The 22,096-nt window shown below is 42.6% G+C and overlaps 1 protein-coding gene across 4 annotated transcripts in view; it reads left to right on the top strand.

Annotated features, from left to right (window-relative positions):
- Positions 1 to 22,096, top strand: part of NRK (Nik related kinase) — a 92,400-nt gene that overhangs the window by 8,519 nt on the left and 61,785 nt on the right. For all 4 annotated transcript variants that reach the window (XM_039387816.1, XM_039387813.1, XM_039387814.1 and 1 more), the window contains exon 3: positions 21,955 to 22,011. In XM_039387816.1, coding sequence (XP_039243750.1) covers positions 21,955 to 22,011 — 57 coding nt within the window. The remainder of the gene's footprint in view (positions 1 to 21,954; positions 22,012 to 22,096) is intronic.

The raw sequence follows: 22,096 nt of genomic DNA, 5'->3' as shown, positions 1-22,096 counted from the left end.
GAACAGTTGTATCTTCGTCTGTGCTTGTGCATTTAGTAATAACTGAACTGTAAGTTTGAGGGAAATGAAATATTTTTTTCGAAGATTTCAGCTGTTAGTTTCATATTCTTTGATCAGAGGTGTGTCTTCTGTAGGAGCCTGTTAATGCATTTTCTGTCTTACGATTTTCAATGCAAGGTCATCTTTCTACTGTTAAAGGGGGAAAGAGAGACATGGAGCCAATTGAGGTGGTTGCCATTTTTGAAGTGTTTAGGTCACACAATTCCTCTTGAGCTCTGGAAGAGGCTGTGATAGTCTGAGTTTATAGCTGCTTTGTTTTTTAAGTTATCAAGATAAAGAGGAATTGCTCCTAATCCTACTCATTCAGCCATGCTCTGAGAGTCGTCTTCCTTCTAAAAAAGTTTTCATGGGCCAAATGAGGTCAGCAACAGCATCTGTGCAATCTGCTTGCTTTCTGGTTTCAAGAGGCACCTGATCGGGGCTTTTGTCTTCCTTTGTTTTAATGATGTGGATTAGCCCTCTCCTGGGCTCAGCATTTTGAGTGGCCTAGGGAAGGAGAGGTCAGTGTCTCTGGATAGTTCCAGGGGCTGATGTTTTTTAGCATATGATCTTGCAGGCTGACGATAAACCCTGACAGATTTGCAGCTGCTGTGTGTTCAAAATGGCTGTATTTTTAAGGGAGTCTGAGGGCACAGAGAACTTGAGAGAGGTGCTCTGGTTTGGGACTGTGAGAGTCTAAGGGGAAAATGTGGTTTCCCGGTAATGATGAAGCACTGATGAAGAGGCAGTGCTGTTGCTGAGGCTTAGCAAGGGTGGAAGCAACCCTGCCTTCTTGTAGTGCCTCTGCACAGCTAATATTTTTATTTCTATGCAGTCACATCAGAATTTGTGTACAAAAAGGAAGCAGGTCTGAGTAAGGAAGTGTATGGGATTTTGGTTGGGTTTTTTTTTGAACACAGCTGTTTCTTGGCGTTGAATCGTTCTTCGATTGCTGACATGAGTTATCAGTTACTTTACTGTTGATGTACAGTGGCAGGAGTGTAGCAAAGCATAAATGTGACTTTTCAGTTTATCCTAAACAATTTGAAAGTCTGCTAAGTTCTTCATAATTCATTTCATTGAATGGCTGGCTGAAATACTTGAGACCAAGTTGGGAGTGGCGAGGGGAAGCAACATGTTTTTTTTTGAGACTGGGTACTGCCTGGAAAGAATCATTGGACCGTGCTAAGTTATGAAGTGTTGTAGTCTGTGGACTTCATTGAAAACCTTAATTGATGGTAACACCTCAGGCAGCGACTGGAAGCATAAATGTAAGAAACTTTACAGTTATGTTCAATGTAATCCAGATGGTGAATGTGTATAAGATGAAAATTTCAAAACTGTCCCTTCTGTGGGTGGGTCAGGAGTAACCACCTTCAGAAGTTTGTGTCTCAGGGTTGAAATGCAATTTCAGAGTCTCTGAACCACCGCAAAGACGTTAAAAATGTCATGTAATCTTGGGTTATTTTGTTATCGTTTGTGGTCAGTTACAGTTTTCAAGCCAATCACAGTCTTCAAAGCACTGAGATTTTGATGAGTCAAGTTGGGAAATCAGTTGTACTATATAGAAATGACAAAATTCTACTTTCTGTTTCACTACCAGTCGATACAAGTGCTTGTTCATCTATCCATTTTCTTTATTTGGGGGTTTAGTAGCATAGCTGATTATCTTGTCCACATGAAAAACTAGTTAGTTACAGTAGGCAGCAGTGTATAAAGACATGTTGCCACAGTGTAGAGGATGGAGTCAACAACTTATTGTGCAGATCCTTGGTTCACCAGTGCAAGCAACTAATGGAGATGTTCTGCTACTTCTGGCAACAGGGATCTCTTTCAGGAATAAGTCTGAGCTTAATATGTGCTACTACCATTGTAATAAAATGCTCTGAAATGCTGTGGTGCCTATGAACAAATTGCCTTGAAAACTGAAGCGTGCATGGCTGTAATACCATTAATACACTGGAGAGATGTGAGTTGGCATTTCAGTGCTTAACTTCTTCAGGCCTCTGATTTTTAATAGCACTTGTGAAGTGTGCATACTGCTAGGTGTGTTTCTTCCTCTTCTCTAAGTTGTCTGCAACTCTGAAATACACTCTCATAAAGGTCTCTTAAGGCTTCCACACCACCGTTTTCCTTTTCCTTCCCTATCAGAAGAAATGTGGAGCTGGCAGTGCACTCGTGATGCAAGGAGGGCAAACCATGCCTTGAACTGTGTCAGCAAGAGCACAGCAAGCAAATCAGGGGTTGTGATTATTTCCTCTGCTCTTGTTAGGCCACACCTGGAATGCAGTGTCCCATCTTTGCTCTCCCAGTTCCAGAGAGACTTTGGGAAACAGAGAGGATGAAACAAAGGGCCACTAAAACATTTAGAGGGTTGAAGAAGGAAAGGCTGAAGGAAATGGACTTTTTCGACCTAGGGAAGAGAAGGCCAGGGACGGTTTCGTTAGTCTTCAAATGCTTCAATAGTGGTTTGTATAGAAGATGCACAGGACTAATGTGGGTTGCTCAAGAGAAATTCCATTTGGATGTAAGAAAAAAAATTCTGTACTGTGAGAACAAGTCACAATTGAAATAAGTTTCCTAAGGTGGTGGTGGAGTCACCTTTGTTGGAAACATCAAAGACTCTTAGACATTGTCTTGGGTTAACCTAAATTAAGGCCCTGCTTTCAACAGAAGGTGAGACTGTATTTTCCCAGAGGTCTTTTCCAATCTTGATTTGAGTACAAGACATATGAATCTCAGTGGAGAGAACACACCTACTGGATTGTGAATGATTAACTTGGAGGATAGAAAAAAAAAGTAGGGGAAATTACTTTTATTGATATATATATATATATAAAATAAGTAGTATATGGTATGTATTCAGTCATCAGAGCCAGGAGCATTTTAGTGCTGGGGTTTTTTGGCATTTGGGGTTGTTTTCTTTTTCCTAAATCTTGGCTTCCCTGCTTATTTGCATGGCAGTGCCAAACTGTGTTCAGTACTGGAATTTAAAATAATGGATCATACATGCGAAATTAATTAGCAAATTGTGAAGTCCTGGTTCTAGTTAGTGAATATTTCAGAGGAACTCAATTAAGATTCTTAAGAGTGAGACTAGTTTATCAAAAATAGAAGAGTAAGGATGTGAGAAAACCTCTCAGCTGTAGAGTGCCTCTATACAATAAAGGCTCTGACTGAACAGAGCAGTGTACAATAATTAGATGTGCCATATCAGCCATTAGAGAGTAGTAAAATACTTGCAAATAATTTGTTGGCAGGCCTAGTGCTTGCAGCTCCTCCATGTTTTGGACCTGAAAGTCCACATGGGAGACTACAAAGCATTTTCATCCTAAACTGGTGGCATTTTGAGCTCACGTTGCATAACACCTCAGATTTTGGCACTGGGTCATGCTATTTTGAAGGTAAGGGAACATGCTAAAAATGCACTGGTGATAATGTGAGTACAGTAGGAAATAGTTCAAGCTCTTAATTCCCTGCCCAAGCACTTTGCTGTGCTTGAAGCACCTCACTAGTGACATTGATTTCAGTACTCCTGAGTGCTCAGTACCATCCAGGATCGTGCCAGCGTGAAGATACCCATCAGAGTGACCAGAGCGTCACGTGTCTGAGTTTGCAGTATGTATATTGTGACCCTGTTCTGAAGGAAGAGTTTTATCTCTGCGTTGAGCGTGGTCTCCAGTACTCCTGTACCAGTAGTGCTTTGTTACAGGTGTCACTGGAAGATCCAGCAGCAGAAATGTTGGTCCACAGAGAGGCAAATTCTCCCACTGAGGTCTGTTTTCCGTGGGTTGGATGTCACGCAGCATTTCCAGCATGCCCAGACCAGTGATTGTGCACAGTGGGACTGCTCACTTTAGCTCCTGTTTCACTTCAGCAACTTGAGCTCTGAAGTCTCCTGCTAAGGTGTCTGCTGCACTGGCGCTGTGACCGTGAGCTCAGGCTTGGTTGAACTCTGTCCTACCTCTGACTTTCCTCCTTTCACCTTTTTCTGTTTGCCCCGGTACTAGATCAGTCTCTCTGGTGGATTTTTCTCCTTCAGGTAGAAAGGATGCTGCTTGAACTGCAGAATGCATCTGTAGTTCATTTTGCCCTCAGTTATGTATCTTCACTGCAGAGTTGAGCTTGCATTAACTCCTCTCAGTCAGCCTGGCTGTGTGAGAGCAAGCATGCCATGAAATAACGCTGTAAGAGCAGCTGTTGAGCTGCAGCTGTAGAGAGGTAATTTTTACTCTGGGAGCAGTTAAAAGCACTACTATGCTTTTGCCAGAAATGTTTCGTGTGTCCTCAGTACTTGAGCTTAAGGCAGTGCTTGGGATAGGACCGGAGCAAGCTGGTGGCAGCAGCCAGCCCTTTGTCCAGTGTTGCTTTTCTGAAGCAAACAGAAGTAAATAGTATTAAAGATTTGGCTTTGTTTGTTATTTGGATGAAGTTGTGAGCCTGGTAACTTGTCCTGCAAACGATGTACTGATTTATGGCTGATTGAAGGTTGCACGGAAGTCTGCCAAGTCAGACTGTTGGTGCTGGGGATGAGGAGTGCTGGAACAAGAAGGGTGTTCCTTGGGCAGTAAGCACAGATGCAAGTCAGCTCCTTGTCCCATCATAATGAAGTTTCTATTAAGTGGTTTGCAATTCTATTGCATCCAGTTTCTATTGGATCGTAGTCTGTTTGATTGGATTGGATTTCTATTGGATTCTAATCCAATTTCTATTGTAAAATTCATAAGTGTGATAAAATTATGCATCTCCTGTCTGGTATTCAGCTGTTCTCAGGCTGCTGGCCAGCGGTAATTTTCTTGGCCTGTGCAGACCTGTGAATATGGATATTGGGAATAAAATTCAAGAAGAAACTATTTTTCAGCTGTTTGCAGTATACTTTATTATTTTTCAAAGCCCTTGTGTGTTATAAGTCTGCCCTTGCAACTTACTGACTTTGTGGGATTCCCGAAAGGTTTTCAAGATTTGCTTTAGAAGCATCTTTTCAAAGGTCGTTTCTTTCCCATCCCCTTCTTCCTCCCCATGAAAATATGAAGTTTTAGTAACTTCTGACATCTTAAGAGAACAAGCAATCCAGAAGACACACTTTATAGCAAACTGTGACCTTTTCAGTGTCCTGCACAAATAATATTCCTAGTTCCTGTGTAACAGCTGGCATGTGATCTGTGGCAGTGCCTTTAGGTGCTCCTGGCACAGAAGAAATATACTTTTTCATGAAGGTAGGAGAGGGGGTGGGCAGCTGTGGCTCAAGAGATCTTGCTACTCTTCGTTCCTCTGCTTCTTGTCATTGCTAAAAAACACATGAATTTGCTGGAAATGGAGCTGTCCTTAGGAGTGTAGCTGTGAAAATGGAGCCAGCCCTTGTTTTTGTAAAGCATCTTAGGGTTCTGGTTGAGAGGAATCAGTGTGCTTGTGGAGGTGATTTCTGAGAATTGGTTAGCAGCCACTTACTGAACAACATGCTGTTGGCAAACAGTTTCACTTGAATCCAAACATGAGTTCAACAGAACCCTTAGTGGGAAAATTTCAAGAAATTAGTTGGCTTTCATTTTCAAACTTTGCTTTAGAAACGTCAAAACAGTGCATTTAATTTGCTTCATTGGAACATGCATTTCAGTTTAGCAGGATGTTTAATATTTCATAGATTGTCTTTAGTACTGCATACTTGGGGAAAAAAGTACTATCATACTGAAATAATTTGGCATTAACAAAATAAATGTGAGTAATAATGTGAGTTCTTCTGACTTTCCATTCTGTGAGGAGTGTTTACCACCAAAAGTGAGACCGATTGGAAACTACTGACGTTTTGTTGATGTTTACTGATTACTGGAATTTACTAAATTCTATTTTCCGAATGTGCAGTTGCTACATCTGATATCAACTTTTTTAATGCAATTTTTTCTTATATCTCTTTTGTTAGAAGTGTAAACATTTAGAGGAAAAGGGCATAACAGAAATGTGTGATGGCCTTCTGAAAGGAAAATTCCTCAAGTTCAGTAAAATATAGATATATTTCTTCTTTATTATGCTGAATTTTAGCATGGCTTTTTCCCAGTATTTAAAAGTAACAAAAGAGTAACTAGCTTACTGATTATCTCTGCTGTAGTAGATTTGTCTACTTTTGTTTTACTCTTGGCTTTAAACCTGTGAACAATTATACTAAAATATGCAACAAAACCAACATAAAATAAATATGCATATGACTTAGATAATGGATTCTCAAATGTATTATTTATACAGATTGTTCATAATGTTGTCTTTTTATATGGAAAAAGGAAAGAGCTAGCAAAAAATGTTTTTGCTTTAATATTTGCTTTTTGCGGTCTAGCATGAAATATTTATCGTAACAGGCTTCTTGCAAACATTCTGCCCCCAGAAGCCAAATCATATCAGTAGATATCTGATTGCCCTTTATTAGTAGAAGTTAGGTATTGTGAGCCAGCATAACCTTCCTGCTTTGAAAATCAGATTACTGTGGTGGAGTCTTCCAGTTTTCCCTGTGTGTGCATTTTGACCTGCAGAAGAGGACAGGCAGTGCCGGTACATGATTGGGGTGCACCAGACCATTCGTCCTGTGGGATCCCCTTCTGATGAGGGGCGATTTGTTTCCAGAGACATTAGAATACGTTTGGTCATCTCTCCCAGTGGAAGGTGGCCAACTTTTGCAGGCAGGCACATTAGCAGTTGGGGCACAGGGTGTGCCCAGTGAACCCAGCAGTTGGGAATCCTGGGATGGCCTGGACATCGTGGAAGGGGTACGTGCCAGTGAGCGTGGTGCACTCAGGGCACACTGGGCTTTTTGTGCATGTGCAGATCAGCCTAAGTAGGTCTGACGTTTCCCAAATGCGTTGAGCCCCCGGCTCACATGCTGCTGGGTAGGTGTGCACGTGCACAGGGCATAGCAGATTGCTGGATGCCCAGTTGGGATGGTTTCCTTGGCAGAAAAAGAGGTTGCACGTGGAGAAGCTGCATGTGTTGTAGCGTGCTCTCCATAAGTTTGCCTGAAAATGAAGAAAGGATGAAGGAATAAGGAGGTGCACTAACTTTCCTTTCTTCTGGACACTTGAGAGTTATCAGTCAGAACTGTTTTGAATAGAGGAAGTCGCAAAACAAAGGCTGGAAACTCAGGTCCCGAATCCCACAGGTTGGAGAATAAAGGTTAGGATTCGGGATTCACCCTCTCTTCCTTTCTTTGCATTGTGTTGGTCTCTAGGTACCCACCTGATGGAAGACTTTGCATGGCCTGTATCCATGGCTTGCACTGATGGAGTTAAGAGTATTTTCATGTTGGCGCAGGAATCAGCACACACAGACACTGCATGAATGATCAGGTTTCTTCCTCTGTTTGCAAAGCACCAAGCGCATTCGTGAAGCTGTTCAAATAGTCACAGCAAGTTCCTGGTCAGGCTGTATAACATCATTTGGCTTCTGGCATCTGCCAAAGTCTCAGTTCTCTGATGAGGAGCAAAAGAAAATCACCTTATCAGCCCTGGATGATGGTCGAGGCCTGCATGGCACTTGCCCTGTCATGCAGGTGGGGTTTGAATGTTGTAGGGAGTACATTAAATACAACCTGGCTGTCTGAGCTTTTGTGGTTGCTGTATCCTGCATTCTTTACATTACTGAGTTCTGGCAGACCACTCCCTTTTGATGTTGTTAATATTAAAATAGTTTATTTGTTCTACAAAGGTATCCTTCTAGTCCAACTCTGACAGCCTTGACTGGGAGGCTCCAGGCACCTCTGCTGCCCTTGTGGTGGAGTCAGTGCTGAGCTGGACCAGGGCTGGACAGGGATTGTAGGTTCCCACTGGAGTTTGGGATGGAGATGACACTGTGCTCTATGAAGTGTGGTTCTTAGTGGTGTGTAAATGCTGCCTGGATTTCAGGAGGGGTTGTTCCTTCAGATTAGGGGAGCATATGCCAGCAGTGGGTTTTGTTTCCTTTCTGTCTTCCTTTATTGCCAAGTAAGTAGCATGAATGTCATCAGACAGTGCCCTATTGTCTAAGCTGTTCACTGTCAATAGCCATTGCGTGATATGAAAAGTCCCCAGAGACTTTATGATGCATTTTCATTCCCAGGAATCTTCTCATAAAATTGGGAGCATGACCAGAAGGAGAAATGGGGAAGCGGCTGCCTCTGCATTTTTCCTCACTCCAGGGCAGGCTGCTGACTGTGCAATTCTCCAGGAGAATTCTGTTCAGGAGTTGGTTGTGATCTGATAAACCACGCCTGGCTCATGTCCTGTCTGCCAAGGAGGACATCCATGTTTGTGCATCAGTGCTGCCTGAAGGACCCTTGGTTAGCAAGCAGTGTTTGCAGTACATGAGACCACTCAGAGGGCTTTGCATCTTGATTTTTTTATTATTATTATTCCCCCCTGTACTGTTTGCCATCAGTGCAGCCATGCATTTCTGCAGATGTGCTTCTGAGGTCTCACAGTTCCAGCTCGTGTGCTCTGGACTGGGTCTGTGGATGCTGGTGTTGGTCTGTGACAGGGTGTGTGCCTGAACCCAGTGGTGAAGCAGAACCACAGCTCTCATGAGGTTTGACATAAAACAGTTTCTTACATTACTATTCTTGTCTTTTTTTCTCTTTTTTTTTTTTTTTTTTTTTTTTTTTTTTTAATCTTGGTGAAAACAAAAGGAAGCTTCAGCAGGTAGGAGGTTGTTATCTTACCACAGAAGCATGTTCTCACTTATTGGTACAGTAAGGGCAAAACCACAAGCTGGACCCACCCCTGGCTATGTGCAGCATTTGCTGTCCCAGTTGGTGATAAAACCCATGTTCTTACTGAATCCTGATACATATGAATATTAAACTTACTCCAGTCAGCTTTTTGATCAGTCTTAATTGCTGACTTTTCTAAAACAAATTCTTTCAAAGAGAAGAAAAAGCTAGTGACAGAAATAGACAAAAATTTAAAAAAAACTCAGCATTTATCTCCTTCTTCTATTAAAGACACTGTGAAAGTGTGTAGACAGAGATGGAGTTATGCAAAAGATGAGCATTTTGGAAAATGATGTCCAGTATCAGTGAAAAGGAAATGAGGAACAAACCTGATTCAGGCCAGTGAGCATGTCTGCACTTAACAAAATTGAGCTGGAAATACATTTCTAATTAAACTGGGTCAAACTGCGTGCAAACCAGGTCTTTAAAAATAATTATTTGAAACCTCGTTTTTTCCAGTCCTTTGCACATGATGTCATTTGTTTGACCTACTCAAAGTAGATGTAAAATGCTAACAGTGGCATGATGGTGCTTTATGCTCACCCTGCACTCATTTGATTACAGAGTAAATGACAAATCCAAATCGTTGCAGGGGAGCCAGTCCCTAAAGGTGACTCAGTGACTAATTTCAGAACACCTTCTTATTAGGTAATTGTTTTTCTGTAACCCTTCTGTTACTGAATGTAGTTTCTTGCAGAAACGTGTCAAAAATACGTATCTTCTGTAAGCCTGAGTGGTGCAAAGATGAAAACACTTTTGTAAGGTTAATGTTAAGAGTAGAGGAAAGAAACCTGTAAGTGCTGATGAGAGATGGCTTTGTTTATCAAGGTAAATTGTTTAAACTTCTTGGGTTTTGAGGAAGAATTAAGTGGTAAAACTAATAAAATGCAGTTGCTTGCAAATTTGTCCTTTTTGTGTCCTCCACATCTGACCCCAGCAGTCCCAATTGCTTTGTTGAGTCCTTTTATGTAGCACACACACCCATGGCCCCCGTTTAGTCCTTCACCACCCTTCTGATGTGGCACAGGAGCTGCTGCCTATGGCTGTCTGTGCCCTTTGAGCACAATCCCATATGCCCTGTTTTCTTAAGAAACGTGGCTTCTGTCTTTGATAATGGAGCAAGGCTTGCAATTCCCTGCAATCCTATTTCCCCCCTGAACCCAAGGGTTCAGAAACTAGAAGGCAATGCAAAGCACTTGGGAGTTGGGTTTTCTGGTATGGTGTTTTCATATGCTCTTTCATTTATTTATTTTTTTAAGACAGTTTTGTTTTAAATAGAGACCTAGTTATTTAAATTTCTGTTATTTAAATATGTTCACTGGCAATGCTGTAGAGTTTTAGCTGACCCTGCAAAATTTTTCTCTGATGCGTAATACCAGATTTATCCTAAGGAGCAGTGAGCTCTTGGTGGTGTATTTTGGCATCTGGATGTGGATGACGGAATATGTAAAAGGAAGTTCTTCTGAAACTTGTGGATGGTTAAACTTTTTGAGTAAATTTTGTAGTGACTACAGCTAGAACATGTTAAAAGCAGAGATGCTAGTTTTTAAAGCTTATATTATACATGTAAACCAGGAAGCTGCTGGCATTAGCTAGATGCCTTGTGGAATCTTTAGGCTTGTTTGCTGTTGTGTTTTGTTCTTTCTTGACAGCTGCTTTGTGATGTGATGCAGCTGGTTGTACAGCCTATTACCATTACAAGGTAAAGGAAGCAGATAGGGTTCAGACCTTGGAAAACGAGAACTGGGTTTGAGACTGAGTCACAAGAAGGGTTCTGGTGCAGGTTCATTCATACCTGAGGTACCCTGGGCTGAGTCAGGGGATTTCAGTTTTGCAGTTTTGAATATTTCTATATATGTTTCTGTGCCTGTAGTTTTGTTCATAGTACTTTGGGCCCCATTGCATTTGGTGTTGAACAAGTTCAGAGATGCCATTGCTGCCTGGGAAAGCTTCATGTGACACACCAGCTGACAAATCCTGAATGAGAGTGATCCAATCAAATCTATATGCCTGCCAATGTGAATGTATGTGTCATCAGTCAGAATAATGAGTGTTCTCAGTTTCCATCTGGCCTGCATCTGTAGTTTTACGGAGAGACCAGTTTCCCATGGGCAGTGAGCTTTGGGTGGCAGCCGTGACACAAATGGAGGCTCTGCAGCAATGGCTCAGGTTAATTTCTTCCATCACAAGCTCTGGCTCAAATCTGTGACAGGATCTATGCAAACACACCTTCTCCAATAGAGAAACCATTGAATATACACTTTTCTTTTTCAGTGTGAAGTGGGATTTCTTTTGTTTGAGAAATTTGACCTTTTATGAGGCAAATTCAGATCCAATAAACTCAACAGCAGAAATTCCTTTGGACATAGAATCATTAAGATTGGAAAAGACCTCTAAGATCATAGAGTCCAGTCGACATCAGTGGAGCCAGAATTGCATGCAAGAACCCAAGTGTCAGGAGAATCCATCAGTTGCTGTTGGTGGGAAGTCCTGCAGGGAACCTCTCGGAGGTGTAGCCAGCAGTGCATTTGAGGAGGGCAGGGGGGTACCAGCCTGTGCTGGGGCTCTGTCTTTGTTTTACCTCCCGCCCCCAGTTTACTATGTAGGGCACTACTTTGTCTTACGCTGTACAAAATGAACTTGGGTTGTTTAAACAGGGTGAGACAGAGATGAGAGTTTCAAAATCTGGTAAAGCTTTTCAGTGGTTAACTGCAGGAAGGTCTTGGTACCTCCTGCGACCAGTTCTTCCAGTGATTCGCTGCTGTTTTTGCTTCATCTGAGCTGGTAATTATTCTGGTCTGCATTGCTTAAGGCTCTGCGGTTCTTCAGCTGTGATGTGTTTAGCCATTTTCTTGAAATTTTTCTTCCTCTCTAGAGTTTACTGTTCATTTCCCTCCTGCTGTGATTGACTTCGATCCCTACAAGTAATACAGAAAGTCAGAAGATACAGCATTGAACAGTAACTGCTTGTGGCTATTGAGGAACTATTACTGCACATCTGACCTACAGCTGGCTTGAGAGGAGAATCTTTGCCAGCCAGGCTTCTGCTGTTTAAAGCTGATTAGGTCAGTTTAGAAAAAAATAACACCAAGGCTCTTCATGAATTCAGTTTTTTTTCTTTAGGAAAGTGAACTTGGAAGTCCTGCTCCATTTTAACTTTGTTAGGAAAGCAAGGTATTGTAAGAATAATTAGAAGGGTAGTCTGGTTTCATTTTGGAGACCAAGTTAACACTGAAAGCCTTTCCAAACACTTAAGTAATTTTCCCTTGAGTTTTGTGGACCATCTGGCCAATAGTATTTTGGAAGGAAATGGGAATTGACTGCTGCTGCGAGATCAGTGCCATGTACTTCATCTCTTACAGAGATCATTCAGAAATCTGGAGGCTGATGTATTTTCTCACAGACTAATTGTGTCCATTAACTCTCTTAATTTTTGGAGAGGATTCATCAAATAGAGCCAAAGGAAAAGGCACTGAGAGTAAATGCTCTTTTTTCCTTCAGTTAAATGCTCTGTGAAGACTTTTGTATATGTGCAAAAATATGATCTTTTCCTAGGCAAACCACAGATCTTCTGACTTGACAGTGATAGTCAGCAGTGTTTTTGATTTCAGGATTCACCTCAGGTGAACAGAGTTATAGGGAGGGTATTGGCCATGAAACACTGAAGGAAAGACTCCGAGACCCTGAGTTAGGGTTGGGCTGTCCTGTGTTGTGTGTACTGTCTCACACAGTCGTCTGCAGAGATGTAGGCCTGCATGGTATTGCAATCTGTGTGAGAAAAGCACCAGCAGAACTGGAATGAAAAAGTAAATCACCTCTGAGGTGGTTGTAGCTCTGTCATCGTCTAGGCTGTAACTTGTAGTCCGAGCTGTATACCCTGCCTGCCTCAAAGCCTTTTTAAAAAACCCAGGAACACAGTTTTAACCTTTGCAGAACCTTGTCTGTGTTCTGCATTATATAAAAGAGAAAATTCAACTATGTTACATTGTTCACAACAATGAAGGATTTTTAAAAATTCAGTGCTATAATTGCTGAGAGCTTATTGTGCACACAAGGTTATGTTTACGTGGTACAGAAGGCTAATAAAGCCCTTCTTCATTAGCATGAGTCTGGGAAGGCTGCGTTACTGAAAAAGTTAACAGATGACTCTCATAACATGAGATTTGTAATTGCTGTGTGCAGCTTGACCTTCAGAGCTTTGTAGCAATGGTGAGCCAAAAAACCTCCCTTTGAGGGATTCCTGCTCTGAAAGTCCGGCCACCCATCAGCTGACCTCCAGCAGTCCAGCCCTGACTTCCTTTCAGCAGGACGGGGCTGGCGGGACACATTTAACTGCTTGTGACTTCATCCAGCAGAATTGTGCTGTGTACAGGTTTTCTCTAGTGCCCTGTATTTCTGCAAACAGAGGCATATGAGTCAGGCAGTGAAAATTCACTGGGGTGGAGGGCTTTGTACCTCTCCCCAGACTTAGCTTCTTGACAACCCATGTTGTGCAGAATGAGAGCCTTCCAAAGGCTGAGGCTTTTCCGAAGTTGTTTTTTTTTTTTTTTTTTTTCTGGATGAATAGACTTTCGTTGCAGTGGACCTTTGCAGTGGTAAATCACCGCTGAGCTCCCCAGGTGCTGAGCGGGACTGGCTCTGGGCCAGGGCTGTTCCAACCCTCCTGCCCGCAGCAATGGGACCTGCAGGGCTGTAAACACCCCCCATTCCCATGGCCCCACATTCCCACTGCCATGTGCTGGGCAGCCGGGGCCCCTGCTGCTGGTGGCTGCCTGCAGACCCACCAGCCCAGCATCTCCAAGGCAGAACACCCGCTGGAAGAGGAAAGCCTCCATGTCCCCTGGCAGGGATAGCAAGCTGTGATGGGGTGTCTGAAGCTGGAAACTCAACAGTGTTTCAGCAGATGTGAGGAGGTGTGACAAATGCCAAAGCCCAGGATGAATAGCAAGGCTGTTAAAGCTGCTACTTGTGCAAATACTGAAATTTAGGCTCAGTGAAAGCAGGTTTTATAGCCCAATAAATGGAGTGTGAGGAAAATGGGATAACCGCACAACTTACTTGTCAGACCTCTCCTCCCGTTCACTGTGCTGCTGTCTGAGTTACTTTCTTGACCCATGTATGGCCCCAAAATGTTGCTTTTCTTTACTTGTTGGCAGCAGCTCTCGCTCAGGGGCCTTACAGTTCCCTCTAAACTCAAGCACCTGGATGACTTTTGAATAGAGGAGAGCTGGAGTTTCAGTGTTTGTTGTCACCTCAGACACTCCTGAAGTGTCTCCAGGTACAGATTGGACCAAATCAAAGTTGGTGGGTCCTTCACCAGGAGCAGCTATGCCTCTGGTAATCCTGTGTATCCCCGGCCAGGCTGACCCTGAGCACGGCAGTGGTGGCAGCCTGAAGGTTGTTTTTCTGAGGTGCCTGATGCACTGTGTGCTGCAGCTCTCCATTTCCCGCTGTCACCCACCACGACCTACCCTGGTTTTACCTGCCCCAGGAGAAATGTTCCTGCTTTTCCTTCTTGCACATTGTTGACATTGTTCAGAAACTTTAAATAACAGTTGAATATCTAAAGCATCAAGTTTGCATGTTAGCTGAGTAAGGAGAAGCCACAGGAATGAGTACTTCCCTCCAAATGAGTATGGAGCTGCAGCAGATTACATAGGATATTCTGCTGCAGACACCACCCTTTTCAAATAAGTAGAGGACAAACCTCTTCATATTATGACTAGCATGGTATTTTCAAAGGGCTTAGTGCTTTGCTTGATCTTGCTGATCATCGTGTGAATGACCTGTTTGGGAGCAGGTTTCAACATCCCAAAAGATCAGTCTCTAGTCCAGTCTCATACAAGTATGCAGTAGCCTTGAGTGGTTCATGTTTTGCATGAGGATGGTAATCTCTGATCAACTGAACATACTGATATTGCAAAAAAATGTAGATACTCAAATATGTGTTTGTGAAAGAACTTGAATTTGCTCCTTTGTTTCATTTTCTTTTCCCACTGGTCTGCAGTCAGACATAGACAAACATTAGGCAAAGCAAACAATCTGCGTTTCCACTTGTACAATGGGAGGAAATAGGAACTGAAAGGATAAAAAAAAAATTGGACAGAAAAACTGCTTCTGGTGCCTCTCAGGTTTTACAGTTCATGAGGGTTGTGGTACAGACCCTTTCAGTGGGGATGAAAAAACTGTCCTTTTCCTCCAGAAATCGAGGTGGTTTGATCTGGTACCTTTGAAATGACCCTTATCCATCCCTCCTTTCTAGACAATGTGGACATGGGTAGAATTTTAAGTGACTGGCAGGAGTAGTATTTTCTAATCTCTTCTCTTGGCTAACATGTTGCTATTTTAGTGTATGGGAAGTCCTCCTATACCACTGCCAACTTCGCTAATCTCTGTAGTGTTATGAGTTACAGATATTTTTGTTTGTTTAAGCATGCAATACAAATAGGGGCCCTGAGAGAAATTCCTGACTTTTTTTTTTTCCAGTCTTACCACTGAAACATCTTAAGCTTCATTTAAAAAAAAAAATTGTAAAAATATTTTCCCTTTGAGTGAGTGCAAAATAGTTTCTCACTTCTGAGATGAGGGGGGAGAGGTACACAATGGGAGGGATAGAATGGCTTATCAACATAGAAATAGAGCAGTGGTGTTTTCTAGGAAATGAATTTGTTTTTCACTAAATATTCAAATAATTTTTGCTCTATAAATTTGATAACCTTTACAAAATTATCCTTTTTTTAATTTGGAATGCAGTGTAACATTTTGATTATATTTTTAATAATTTTTCATTTCATTATTAGTATATGTCCTTACTGTTTCTTCATTAATGTAACAGGCTTTGTCTTAGAGTGCACTGAGTGTTATTAATTACCTTTAAATTTTTTTTTTAATACCTACATGCAGACAGGTTAGAGTTTACTGTTGGTGTTTTGCAACCCAAGTTCTAGAGTATTTGAATTAACATTTTACATCATAGTATGGTCTATACTGAAAGTGGTAAATTTGAGCTAACTTCTTTGAACATAACTAATCATAAAGTAAAAACAACATAAACCTTGAAGAGCATGTCTTGATTATCTACAGTGTATTAATATTTCTGTTGTTCATCAGCAGCGGACAAGGGTGATGATATTTTGTAGTGTTTAGGCATTTTAGATGCTATTTTGTAGTTTTGTAGTGTTTTGCCTTCCCTATTACGAGACATCTCGGGGCAGTTCTGAAGGCACTGTTAAGATGGACTTAGTCAGACAGTCCTGTTTCATCCTGAGGGATTGGATGGACAATCCTAGTGTTGGATTGTCTGAGAACAACGAAGGACCTTTGTGTTGGGAACGGTGATCTCAGGAGCTCATGCTCTTCCTCTCGCTAGCACAGAGTTGATGGCAGCAAAGGTATCCAGAGGGCGTTAAAAGAGGATAGGGAAGAGGAAATGCAACATTTGGTTATGCTGCCCAAGTGGTTTTTGGTGAGATCTAGGACTGTCTGGAAATTGTGTGCCAGATGTGAGGGCGAAAGGGCAAATGTGTTGCATCCACATGGTCAGCATTTAGGCAACACAGCTGGGTTGTGGTTTTACAGAAGTCCCCGCATCCTGCACTGCTGGCATAAAAGCAGCCACTTACAAGGAAAGGAGGGTGTGCTCCAGCTGGGAAATGGGGCTGAGGAGCTACCCTAAAGGTGACCTGGAACAGCTTCCAAAATTTCAGCATCTGCCAGTATCACAAAGAAGAAAAGAAATTCTCTAGGGGAATACAAGTCTTTGATTTACAGCCCTGAAATACAACAGACATCCAGAGATGATGTGACAGAAGTGCCACCAAAACTTTATAATGTCAATCAGAGTAGGCTTTCTGCAGCCTGAGTTGTGTGATTAAAGGATGAAGCTGTAATCAAAATGATAGCTGCATTACCACCTGGTTGGTATCCTGAGCTCTTCATGGGGGGTTAGGAAAAAAAGAAAAAGACTTTCTGAAACTGGTGCTAGTCTGTCCAAAGCTGATGTGGGTTGGGGTGTGTTGGGGGTTTTGTGGTTTTGTTTGTTTGTTTTTGTTGTTGTTGTTTGTTGGGGGTTTTTTTAAACTATCAGAATTGACCTGGATTACATGTTATAGTGTACAATGAAACAGATAATTCCTGAAATCCAGCACTAGAATTCAGTGAACAACTGGCCCTTAACTCTGCCTCGGGCCATTAACTAACAAAAACAAGCAATAAGCTCCCAAACTCACAATTAGTTCTTCCTTGGAATTTATTCCTGTCCCCTTTCAAGGGGGTCATCTCATGTGGTACCAGTTCCTGAGCTGAGGATTATGGATTGCTCTTGCTGATAGAGCTCTCCTATAAATTGTCTTCTTGGGTGACACTTACCAGCACCAAGACACTACACCCCAGGTGTGCAAGCCCTGACCACTTGTTTACATTGTCAAGACCGTGAGGGACAGCAGTATGTCTGCGTGAGCAGCCTTATGCTGTAAAACAGCAGCTGTGTCTTTAAGCTGCAGCACAGGAGCAGCATGTCTGTAGGTTTTATGTTCTTGGGATTCTTCTGCTGTGCTGACCCACTGGGGAGCACACTGTAGCTCCATGGGAGGCTGGCCTTGCCTGCCTGCAGTGTGAACAGGCAAAGCTTGTGTTCCCAGTCTGGCACGGGGGCTGGTGATGGCAAACACTCCTCTTCTCTTCTAAAGAGCTGGGTCTTAGTAGAAAAGCCCTGTGTAGGTGGAAAGGGAAACAGAAGGACCATGACTTTGTTAAGGTCATGTGGAATAGGACACAGGGCTTCCTGGATCCCTGTGCAGAGCATTGTTCACTCAGTTCATAATCTCTTAAAGGCTTTTCTTGTATTACCAGGATGGAAAGGGTGGAGAGGAGAGGGGCGAAAGGGTGGGGTCGGGTCCCACAGGACACAGCAGGCTGAGCTGGCAGTCCACCAGGAACCGCAGGGCCACACAGATTTACCCAAGATGGGCTCAAAGTTCATCAGTGGGTTTTGAGCAGGAAATCTGCTTGCTCAAGTTCACTTTCGGTAAGAGCTTGCAGTGACAGCTGTGCCTTCACCTCGCTCCCAAAGGGCGAGTGGCCACAGGCTGCATCAGTTATCCCATAATTAATGCTTCTGGGTGAGGAAGACCTCTGCCATCTGAAGTCTCACACCTCCAACAGCCAGATCTGGCTTTCCAATGCAAACGTACAATATCCAGAGAAGATCCCAGGAGTTAAGGTTGTGGTATCTACCAGCTCTCAGGATTACAGTGCTGTGAAGGGTCACCTGGGAGCCCCACACTTGTGTGCTGATACTGTGAGCTTCTTGTGTCTGTGCCTGGTGGTCTGCCAGCAGGTGTGTTTGATATGAAATTGCCCTTCATGTGGGTACAAAGGTACAAATTGGCAGGTGTCCAAATCTTCTGGTTTCTGGGAGGTATCTCTGCACACAGGCATCTTGCAGCCTCACCAAACCCCTTACTTTTTAAGTGAGGTGGTGCTTCTTGTTGCTGGCAGAACTTGGGCACAAACAAGGACTTCTGCACAGTCAAACCCACCAGCTTGGTGCTGCCATGGTATCCTGCAGCAGCAGGCAGTTCCTGCCCTTCATGTGCACTTCTTCCTGCAGCGGTTAAATGGGGACAACTCCATCAGACCCAGAAACACGTGGTCACTGAACGAGTGCCCCTTGCCAAAAAGGAAGCGTGTGATGGGACTGCCGTGGGCTGCCTTGGCATGGTGTGCAGCACTTAACAGGACAGCTGGCTTCTGTCATCTGGACTTGCAATTGTCCGCTCCAGATCTGTCAGAAGCTGATGGGAGCTGTTTTCCACCTCTAGAAAGAGAGAAATGTGCGGGATCTGGGAGGGAAGCTGTCCAGCTAAGCACTCTGCCTGTGACCTGCAGCCTTACAATCTTATTGGGACCTGGCTTTCTTCTTGTAATCATGGCCCAAGCCAGGGACCTTCCAAAATTTTTATTTGGACCTAACAGGAAAAGGTGTGTTGTATGTGACTGAATGCATCATTTTCTAAATATACTTAATTCATGTAAAGCCCCTTTATCAGCTAATAGCTGACGGCTAGTGTTGCCACTCTTGTTTGATGTAAATAGAAAAGTACATGTCTTGACCCCTGGTAGAGGGCATAGATAAGCAGTTCCTTTATCTGATTGAGGTAAAAAGATAAATACACATCCAATAGGAATAGCACTGAGCACTCTGCCCTATTCTCTGTACCTTTCCCCCCAGAGATAATGCATAGCTGGAGCTCATCAGAACCAGATCTTTGGCATAAAGCATCTCCCATAAGTCTGGCTGCAGTGAGCAGTATGCAGATTTGAGAAATGTGTGTGCTGGCTCCAGGTTTGCTGAATGTTACTTTAGTGACTAACTGGCAGCTACAGCAGACTTTATACGGAAATATTTTCTGGAGGAGTCCAGGAATTTAGCTGGACTCAAAGCTAATGGGAGAATTTTTTCCAACTTGGATACCTCATCAAAATGAAGGGAGGAACTTCAATTTTAGAAAGTCGTTAAGCTTCAGAATTTTTGATGTCTAAGCTCTGTATGAGCTTGATAGAGTTTAATGCTGTATTCTTGGGTAGGAATATGGTTGACTTGCAGATGTCTGTTGGATGTTTTGACTACGTTCTCCAGAGCTGAAACCTGCTCTTACACTGAGCCTTTGGGTGAAAGATGAAACCTTTTATGAGGGAAACTGGCCCACAGACCATTCCAGCCCTCTGCTCAGTGTCTGGGGACATGTGCAGGGGAGGATCTTGAATCACAACAAGCTGATTCTCTTTAATGATCAGGAGAGGATGGGCAGGGACAGAGGGCTCAGAGGGCAATGCCCCTTGTTCTTCCTCACATGTTTTATTAAATCAATAAGGATGAGGTTCTGCATGTCTTGTCACTGGAAGTGAGTCTTTTGGTCTCATTTGGTTGGGAAGCAGTTAAAACAGCCAGTTTTCTCAAAACAATTTACACATGCTCAACTTAGTGGCTTCATCAGAAGCAGCAATGTGAGAGTTCCCGTGAACTCTGGCTAACCTCTGAGATTTATTGATAAATGAAAAAAAATAAGGATCCAGGCCCTGAAACCTTTCCTTGCTTAGGCACTAGTCTGTCTGTTAACAAGAAGCCCAGGGCTGGGTTCAGGATATTTACTGCTTTTAGATATATTAAGGAAAATTAACTTGAAACAGTTTGAAGATATGTGCTGAATTCTAGCACTGGATTTTGGGAATGATCTGTTTCATTGTAGATTATAACATTTAATCGACATCAATTCTGAGAGTTTAAAAAACAAACAAACAAAAAAACGCCATCTCTATGCTTCACTATAGTTATGAAAATTAGTATTGATTCTTTACATCATCCTTTGCAGAATCTAGAGCAGCCCAGGGGACACTCAGTGTTTCAATGGCTTGGTTGCTGGTGACCTATGGTGGCCAGAGACATGGAATTACCAGCATACTTGACTCCAGACAAACTCTGGAGTGAAGTCAGGGTGCCAGCGTGTCGAGCGTGGCTGTGCTTTGTGGAAGGCCCTCTCTCTCTCTGTATTGCCAAGACATTCAATGCCTGGAAACATTTGCAAACAATGGCCTCCAAGAAGGGAGCTGTGGTTGTGCAGAGGAAGCTCAGTAACCCGGGCTGACGTCAGCAGGGATGGATGCTGACTGAACACCGGCATCTGTCGGGATAACACTGGTCACTGCCCATCCACACTCACCCACGGAGGCTTGTGGGGGAAGAGCGCCCCATTTCCCTTCCTCCTGAGGTCTGTGATAATATATAAATCCTATCTCTTTATGAGAAAAAGCTTTGCAATCCCAGGAGTGCTTCCGTGGAAAGAGGACACTTATAAATATACAAAAAACTCAGCAGGATTTAGTTTTTTGTAAAAGAAAACATGACTGTGACATATCGCCCGAGAACGAGGAATCATTTTTCTTTGATGCAAAATTGCTTAGTCTTAGAAATAACACTTGTATGCAATTTTGTGCAGATAGGACCTGGGTTTTAAAATTACATCAACCCAGCTTTTAATTTTGCAGGTGTAAATTGCACCTGCAAATCATTTTGTCTGCAAACTGCAGCATTTCATATTTGATTTCCTGATTTCCTATGGCTTCCTTAACTGATGTTAGTTAGTTATTTCAATATACAGCTTTGCAGGCACTACTATTTCAGGAATAAAATTGCAGTCTCAAAGCTTCAAACCCATTTCTGAACATTTAATGGCAGTGAAGAGTTAGGACATATAGTAAATCTGCTGTTCATTCAAATCTTTTGATGCTATCCTCCAGTATGAGATGCTGGTTGTCATGGCAAAAGACTACACCTATGGTATCTGTTGAGCAACTTGCTCTAACCAAACCAAGAAACTGCAATTTACAGCAAGATTCCTGGTTATTTTTCTAATACATGTTCTTGTGAATCACATTTTGTCAGTCTCAGTAGCAAGTTTGCTCTTTAAATACCTTTATTCCCTGTTACCTCCCTTTTACTAGTTCTGTTTTCAAAAACAAGCCAATCACCTAGTCTGAAGTTACCAGTTATCTGTTGCTTAATGGTGACTGTGGGGTGTGGGCATTTCACTAGTGAAGTGTGTACATGTGTAGGCACCTACTCAGTCAAACCTGGGTGAGCTCCTCCCCACCACCATAGAAGATGACATTTTTAAATTCGAAGCCCCTGCATGCTTTTTGGGAAGTAGCTGAGATATAGTTAGCTCAGCTGCAGTAAGAATTTTAAAAACTAAGCATTTCACAGTAAAAAGCACTAAAAAAAAAAAAAAAAAAAAGGCAAAAACTCACATAGAGCTTTAGTTTCTTGGCATCCATGTACAGATTGATGTACTGAAACCTCGAGTTTTCCCTTTACCCTGAGGTGTACCAGGACATGTGGGGGTTCAAGGTGAGGTCACATCACCAAACTTCACTTTGGTAGTTTTGCAGCACCAAAAGGTTTTTTGTACATAGAATCATAGAATAGTTTGTGTTGGAGGGAATCCTTTACAGGTCAGCTAGTCCAACCCTCTTGCAATGAGCAGGCACATCTTCAACTGAAACAAGTTGCTGACATGACTTTGAACATGATTGAAAGCATTTTCTCTAACCCAGTTGTTACATGCCTAATTTGTTGCTGTATTCATAGTTTACCTGTGTGTTTTACTTACAATCTTTTGTTATTTTAACAGGGTCGTCATGTTAAGACCGGGCAGCTAGCAGCAATCAAAGTGATGAATGTTACTGAGGTGAGTGCTAAACCAAAAATAAAAAAGGTTGTTATTATGGTGCAAGGAAAAATAAATAATCAGATCATTAGAAGGTGGATAGCTT

This window comes from Pipra filicauda, unplaced genomic scaffold, assembly GCF_003945595.2.
Source record: "Pipra filicauda isolate LSUMZ 115617 unplaced genomic scaffold, ASM394559v2 scaffold58_size5111680_pilon, whole genome shotgun sequence".
Taxonomy (NCBI): Eukaryota; Metazoa; Chordata; class Aves; order Passeriformes; family Pipridae; genus Pipra; species Pipra filicauda.
Note: the sequence above shows the minus strand (reverse complement) of the source record. Positions and strands in the feature narration are given on the sequence as shown.